This window comes from Lycium ferocissimum, chromosome 8 (genome assembly GCF_029784015.1).
Source record: "Lycium ferocissimum isolate CSIRO_LF1 chromosome 8, AGI_CSIRO_Lferr_CH_V1, whole genome shotgun sequence".
NCBI classification, from domain to species: domain Eukaryota; kingdom Viridiplantae; phylum Streptophyta; class Magnoliopsida; order Solanales; family Solanaceae; genus Lycium; species Lycium ferocissimum.
This window is the reverse complement of record NC_081349.1, coordinates 38,263,923-38,272,265: the sequence shown is the minus strand read 5'-3', so window position 1 is coordinate 38,272,265 and position 8,343 is coordinate 38,263,923. Positions and strand designations below refer to the sequence as shown.

General features: G+C 35.6%; 1 protein-coding gene across 1 annotated transcript; it reads left to right on the top strand.

Annotated features, from left to right (window-relative positions):
* The first annotated feature begins 4,902 nt into the window (after positions 1–4,902).
* LOC132068368 (uncharacterized acetyltransferase At3g50280-like) lies at positions 4,903–6,592 on the top strand. Its single transcript, XM_059461936.1, has one exon. It carries the CDS (start codon positions 4,992–4,994, stop codon positions 6,387–6,389), a length of 1,398 nt encoding a protein of 465 aa, XP_059317919.1. The 5' UTR covers positions 4,903–4,991; the 3' UTR covers positions 6,390–6,592.
* The last annotated feature ends 1,751 nt before the right edge of the window (positions 6,593–8,343 follow it).

Here is an 8,343-nt window from a genome sequence, read left to right as displayed (position 1 = left end):
TTTTTTTAATTTTTCGAGATGGATGAAAAGCGGTCCTTATACATGGCTAAGGAAATTGACAGGTGAATGCACACAGTTCAACTGAAAAGTGGTCCTCATAATCGTGATATGTATGTTGCTCAACATTAGTAATATAGTTCGATTAATTGAATAAGCCTAATATAAGAGTGACCATTATATAATATAAAAATATTCTTCACAATTGCTCGTAGGAATCCGGAACCAAAATGACCCAAAAAAGTCAAGGTGAACCAAAATACCTCAAAAAAAAAAAGTGCTAAAAAAGTATCCTTAACGCAGTATTTTACTGCGTTAAAGGACTTAATCGTAACGGCACGGTTAAGTCCATTACTGTGAGCTATTCTGCTTCCTTTTTTTTTTGGTTTGGTTAATTACTTTATTTCTTCTACATTTTCATACTTTTTACGTACTTTAGCCTTAGATTAATCATGCTTCGAGACTCCAAAACTTCAATATTTTATATAGAACCCGACTTATTTTTGTGCGATTAATAAGGTAGGCTCAATACATCAAGGATACGCAAAATTTCGGATTGTCGTTTTAGCGGTTGAAAAGTGCTCGAAGTAAGTTTTTGTTTGAAAACTTATTGTCATTAGCTTTAAGTTATTTATTTTTCAGGGTTTAGATTTAAGCGTGTTATTTTTTAGTCAAAATTGCATCATTCATACCAATCTCTAAATAATTAAATTGCATCATTCATAATAATAGGAAAATACTTAAACTAGTTCATTAATAACAAACCGAAACTAGTTAAAATACATTTATCAAAGAAAGAAAAAACTTAAAATACATTCATCATTTCATGCCCTTGAGTAGATGTGCCACCACCGCGAGATCTGCCGCCACCACAAAAGTTTCTTCCGTCACAAGAGGTACTTCCACCGCGAGACGTACTTTGACTACCATGCCGTAAGGGACACTTACGCGTATCATGGCCAAGATGATTGCAAAATGAGCATTTTCGAGCGTATCTCCCCGGTGGAACATCCATTATATTATGAATACGAGAGTATGCTCGTTATTCAATTTACAGATAAGTACTTTATTAGCAATCATGAAAAATGACTTCGGTAGCCAATAACACACACTAAAACATTGATTAAAACCTAGAGGATTCTTTTTTATTTTCGAGAAGGATGAAAAGCGGTCCTCATACGTGGCTAATGAAATTGACAGGTGAATGCACACAGTTCAGCTGAAAAGTGGTCCTCATAATCGTAACATGTATGTTGCTCAACATTAGTAGTATATTTCGATTAATTGAATAGTCCTAACATAAGAGTGACTATAGTATAAAAATATTCTTCACAATTGCTCGTAGACTGTCGTTCACGTGGAAGCTGGAAAATCATATAAGTCCAAGAACTTTGCCACCTGAATTTGTTGGTATTAATTAATGAGAATACAGCATATATCAACTGGAACTATAGAGTCAAATCATTAAATAATACTTCTTATATTTCGATTTATGCGAACCCATTACTATTTGAAAAGTCTACGAAATGATTCTTTGATCACATTTTTCTTACCTTTTTTATAAATTATAAATTATAATGACTTATAATACTTTTTATGTAGTCCAGGATGATAATTTAGACTGGAACGGCTATTTCTTCTAGTCATATACTATGGCAGCCATTGAAGAAGCTTTCCAAGCTTGCTTTTAATTTTCCAGGTATGGGTATGGGTCTTTTAATTGGATACCGTATTATGGGTTAAATTTTAATTAATTAAAGGATAATTTAAAATAGGCCAATAAAATGGTGACACCTGTCCCTCCGTTAAAAATGAGGGGTATATTTAGATCCAAAGTATAACGAGGGTTATATTTGAACCTAAAATATAACGGCGGGAGTATATTTAAACCCAAAGTATAACGAGGGGTATATTTAATCTTTTTCCAATAGTACAGGGGTATATTTCACCCTTTTCCGTATACTAAATTACTAAAAAGGTTGACTAAATGTGAATATCTTATATGCCGCGGTACTTAAAGAATTGTGCTTGGTAAAAGAATTTTGGAGATGTCACTTGATAATCATATGGTCAGAGTTACTGTCATAAATATGCTCATTATGATTCACCATATTTACCTGGATATAATCAGAGGCGGAATCAGAATTTAAAGTTTGTGGGTTCGGAATCCTAATTTTGTAAAGTTATTGGATTTTAAATTAATAATTTATACATATTTCACAATTTAATATAAATATATGATTTTGACCAAAGTTACTGGGTTTAGCCAAACTCACACCCGAAGGGCTAGGTCCGCCCCCGGATATAATAGTCTACTTGTCCATGGTCCATTGCAGAAACACTTTGTTGACCAATTTGAACATTAAAGTAGCAGAGGAAAATATTACCTTGGACATCAAGGATTTGACTTTAGCTTTTGGAGACTTACCCTCAACCCCTCCTCTCGTTCAAGCTCTCTTTCCACCGGGACAATTGTGCACTGATGGCACGTTGTTTACAATTGATGTAGGCTATACGTCCATCAAACACAATATGAAGAGACTTGGTTGAATACCAGTTTCCTTATGCAATACAGTAAGTACGGAAGACGAGATTTTATCGTGGAAAACTCTTTGCTTAAGGGATTAAAAATCACGACCTACCTCAGTAGGATTTTAACTCCACTAACCGAGCAACTTCAGGTTACGACTCTATCGTAAGCTAGGAACCAACTCCCATAATCCCTCAGTCTTACAATAACGCTTATGCAACCTAGGAACTAACTCCCGTAGTCCCTCAACCTATGCAATACTCCGAACGCAAGCACCCCCACTTGACTAACTCTAGCCAAGGAAACTAATACACCTAGACTCACTCTAGCCTAGTGTACCACTCAAAGGCATCCTTTGAGAATTCAACCCGTGACTAACTCTAGCCACCCACATACTAATACACTTGGACTAAATCTAGCCTAGTGTACCACTCAAGAGCTTGTGGAAGTAACCTTGAGACTTTAAGACACCTACACACAACTTCTTTTAAAGAGAAGAGTATGTTTACAATTTAAGCACAGACGAACAAAGACTCGCAACAATATAAAGAACTTAGACTAAATCTTATGTCTGGATCAGGTTCTTCAACTTGTAGGTGACTTTGTTCTTGAGAGATCTTGAAACTTGTGTCGGCAGCTTTGCACGATTTAGATTAGGTTTTCAAGTCTACTCAATATGTTGCCATTATGTTGTATATATAATAGGAGCATGTGGGATGGATAGAGACCACTCATTCACTTTAACCTAAAGCATGGGCCAACTCACTGTGCATTTTGTGTGTGCGGCAAGTGGCTCGACTTTACAACTGTTTCTCCGACCGTGCAAGGTGCACGAGAGAGCGAGTTACGTACCGCATCTCTATCGGTTCGAAATAGTTTGACAATCATCAAAACACAAATGCACTTGGACTTAGCAATTGTGAAGAAGAAAATCAGTTTCACTTCAACACATTATAGACTCGCATTGATAACGTGTTATAAAAAAATAAAACTAGAAGAAGAATAATACAGATAAAGAGAGAAGAGAGGAGAATTCTTTTATTTCTCTTGAGGGATTTTTTTTTTAATGACATAGGGGTAGGGGAATGGGAAATGGAGAAAGAGATTACAACGTGGGGATTCGAACCCTCACCAACAAGGTGAAGTTCAAGTAACCAACCAACTGAGCTACTAAAACCCTACCTTGAGGGAGTATTTACAATGAAGGATAACCTTTATATTTATAGGGGAAAACTGACTTGATACCCAAAGTCACTGACCCTAATTTTTCTCTTAAAGATTGATATCCACAATAATAAATAATATTTATAACAAATACTTAATAATAATAATAATAATAATAATAATAATAATAATAATAATAATAATAATAGCAATTGTGTTGGTGTCCTGTAGATGTTTGAGGACTGATAGTTTATTCAGTTTTTCCGAGAAGGGTGGAATAGGATTATCCCCCTTGGTTATGTACTGTTTCATTTGGTAATTAATAAAATCTTCTTTAATTGCCAAAATAATAATAATAATAATAATAATAATTTAATATAATTGTTATTATTATTGTTATTATTGTTACACCTCTCCTAGGGGCTAGGATCATCGAGGCAGCACTCTATGCAAATGCAGTGCTGCTTTTATTTATCTGTGTTGGGGTTTATGTAATCATGTTTTTTTTTTAATTTGTTTAAAAAAGAATAAAATACTTATATATATAAATTAATCTGAATTTGATCTTCTCATTTACCCATAATAAAATAATATAATTTTATCGTCACATAAATGTTACTGTATATTTAAAACATAGAGACTTTTATATACCTCTCCCATTGTGCAGTTGTATAATATGCTTTTCATTTACCCCCTCCGTTTCAATTGAAGTGTCTTATTTTTATTTTTTAACCTATCCCAAAAAAAGTGTCTCTTTCTACATTTAGTAAATTGACAATTCAAATATCATACCTAGCAATTTTATACGCACAAGATTCAAATAACTTTTTGCTACTCTACACATCTTTAATTTAAGGTCATAAGATTAAAAAATCTCCCTTTATTTTTAAACTTTGTATCAAATCAAACTAAAACACTTAAAAATGGGACAGAGAGAGTATTATTGTATGTCAACTTGAAAAACTATAGCAACACATAAATTTTAAATTCTAAATATGTTGACGTCAGTAACGTTATTGTTTATAGTTAGCTGGGCAGGTACCGGCCAGCCACCCATATTGTTGAAGTAGCAGTCCCTCAAAATGGAATCAAAATAAAAAATGAACACTCGGTCAACTCCACCCATGTTTCAAACTTATCAAGATTAATCATCAAGAAAGCAACTGCCAACTCAACAAATGCATGAATCCAGTTTTGTGAACCTCCTATATAAATAGCCCCTCTCTACTCTTACTTCATTCCAATTAGTAACACTACAGCTGCAGAGTAGTAAAAACCTGCCACTGCAAATTAACTAACAATGCCTTCTGCAGCTGCAACTTTGGTCAGCAAATGCACCCTTTTCCCCTCCCAAAAATCATCACTTCCTGACCTCAAACTCTCTGTTTCCGATCTTCCAATGCTCTCTGTTCACTACATTCAAAAAGGTGCTCTCTTTACTCGTCCCCCTTTTCCCATCACCCAACTCATTTCCCTTCTCAAACTCACTCTTTCTCAAACCCTCACTCACTTTCCTCCCTTAGCCGGTCGATTCGTGACCGACTCAGATGGCTACGTCTACATTTCTTGCAACGACGCTGGCGTTGATTTTGTACATGCTGCAGCCACTCACATTCTCATTCGTGACGTCATAGGCTCCATTGATGTTCCTCATCATGTCAAAGAGTTGTTTCCGTTTGATCAAAAAGTGAGCTATCAAGGCCATTTTAGCCCTCTTCTTGCTGTCCAAGTGACGGAATTAGCTGATGGCGTCTTCATTGGATGTGCCGTCAACCATTCCGTCACTGACGGGACTTCATTTTGGAACTTTTTCAATACATTCGCTGAGGTGAGCAGGGGTGTCAAAAGGATTATAAGGCAGCCAGATTTCACCCGTAATTCAATATTGATCTCAAATGCTGTGCTAAAACTCCCAGCTAATGGCCCCAAAATCACTTTTGCCGGTGATGCCCCGTTGAGGGAGAGGATATTTAGTTTCAAAAGGGAATCAATTCGAAGACTCAAAGCAAAGACCAACAATCAGAAATTGAATTTTGACGGGGAAATTAACACCGTCGAATTGATGGCAAAACAGAGGAACGATCCCCTGAAATTCGATATGAAAGCAGAAACAGAGACGACAAATCCAATGGCTGAGATTTCATCATTTCAATCACTCTGCGCATTGTTGTGGCGTGCAGTGACACGTGCAAGGAAATTCCCATCTTCGAAAATGACTACATTCAGAATGGCTGTAAATTGCCGTCACCGTCTCCACCCGAAGCTAAATCCATTATATTTCGGCAATGCAATTCAGAGCATTCCAACTTACGCATCAGCAGGGGACGTTTTATCTAACGATCTGCATTGGTGTGCGGAGCAATTGAATGAGAATGTGAAAGCGCACGATGATGTTATGGTGACGAAGTTTGTAGAGGATTGGGAGAGGGACCCACGGTGTTTCCCCCTGGGGAACTTTGACGGAGCAATGCTAACAATGGGGAGCTCACCGAGGTTTCCAATGTACGACAATGATTTCGGGTGGGGGAGACCAGTTGCTGTACGGAGTGGGAGGGCGAATAAGTTTGACGGGAAGATATCAGCATTTCCGGGGAGAGAAGGAGGAGGAACCGTCGATTTGGAGGTGGTTTTGTCGCCCGAAACAATGGAAGGCCTTGAGTCGGACAAAGAGTTCATGCAGTACGTTACTGGGTATTGAGTACTGTAATTTTAGTTATTCCCTTTGTTCAAATTTATGTGATAAAGTTCTAACTTTGAATGTCAAATAATGAATAGTTAATTGGGACTGGTTAAATGGTGAGCTTTCTGTTTCAAGGCGGGATTGTGATTTGTGGTATGAGGATGTAACATCGGAGCTGTTGTTCTTGTGATTTATAGTCAATTTATATTGGTTGTGATTAATTTAGTTGAGTATAATATGTTCAATAACCTTTGTTTAATTACTAAAACTTTTAATGAAAAGTGAATCACGCAAAACGAAGAATTTCAAATGTTTTTATTTTATTTTTAGACCACCTTTATTTTACTGCTAAGATATAAAAATCAAAATTCAATCTATTAACTAAAAAGAATCGATTCAATCTTATGTATCGATAGGTACATTTTGAATTTGAATCAGATTTCGGATCAATCTATATTAAGTGATTGCCACCGTTATGTTATTGCTAGCAAATATCACTATTTTTGGTTTTGGATCTTTCAAATCATTCTCGCAGGAGGCCCAAATGAGATTGAGTTCTATAAATACATGAAAACTGAATGATTATGCTGTGGAAAGTGGACATAGTTGATTAATATAGGAGGGGAGCAAATTTAGCATTTTGTTATATAAAACACTTGGGGTATAAAAAACAATACATCAACGAGAGTAAACCGTGTCAACAGCCAAAACTAACATAAAATTAGTCTATATATTGTCATGTAAGAATATAGTGGAAGACAAATGAGACAAATCCCTGATCCCATAATCTGTATGGCGGCTGTCTTCTCCTTACATCCACAAAAGTTGGGCTGGAATTTCTTCCTCTTAAAATAAATACTTAGTTCATATGGTGATCCTCAGCCGTCTTTTTTGATTTGCTGGTGCATGCTATTATTTTAATCCAATCATCATTTGGATATATAAACTCTTATACAGCACATAATAATTATTATTATTATTACTAGTAAATTTGCCCGCGCGAAAAAAGTATAAAATATAACTAAATAAATGTTGCCATATAAAAGAAAATAATTCTCTACTAACAAAATATTTATTTATGATTTTACCATAAATTATTACAATAATTACAATATGTGAAGTGAAATATTTTTTAGACATCAAATATTCATCTATTCTCTCTCAAATAAAAGCTAAAAACTTGAGATATGATACATGAGGAAGGAAGACAGAGAGAATAATTATGAAGAATAACAAATTCAACTTTGATGTTCTTCCACTAAAGCTGGGACAAGAAAAAAAAACCCAAATAAAAAAAAAAAAAATTACAAGTAAATATTTACATCTGAAGAGGTGAAAGTTCCCCGCCAAAACTTGATTATTTAGCATTAATCATCATGTCAAGCCTTTTGGTGGTTCTATTGCCATTGCAGGTGCTTCTTCCACCTTGGCTAACGTGCCTTCACAATTCTCAGGAGTTGCAGATTCATCATTTAACAAAGTCTTAAACCACAGGTTGCAAAACGACTTCCTCACCTAAGCAACCTGTCTCCTTACAAATTGATAAACTCTCAGTGGTTACTAATTAAATTTGTATTTGATCAATTTTTGGTTTATATGCTTCTATTCACGATTCAAATGCTACTCTGTTAAGAGCTCGTGATTATATAAAATGTAAGCGAAGAGGGAGAGAGTTTGTATTAATTCCTCCCAGAGAGGAAACAAACATGAGTTTTTCATCTAGGAAAAAAAGGGAGAAGTGTTTTTCATATAAACCAATGTTATTAACCGTAAGGTAACTTCCCTTATCCCTTTAGTAAATTCTCTCATCTCTATCTCTTTTAAACGGGTCGGGTCAGTCCACATGGGTGACCCACAAGCCAGACCAAGATATCCAACAGCTCCATCTCGTCCTTTCATGTTCCTAGACATAAATAATGGAGTAATGACTTTGGAAACTGCCTAGTAAGAACACATATGCTTCTTCAAATAA

Bases quoted from the DNA above. Each gene is read 5' to 3' on its own strand.
- LOC132068368 (XM_059461936.1), top strand. From the start codon at position 4,992: ATGCCTTCTGCAGCTGCAACTTTGGTCAGCAAATGCACCCTTTTCCCC.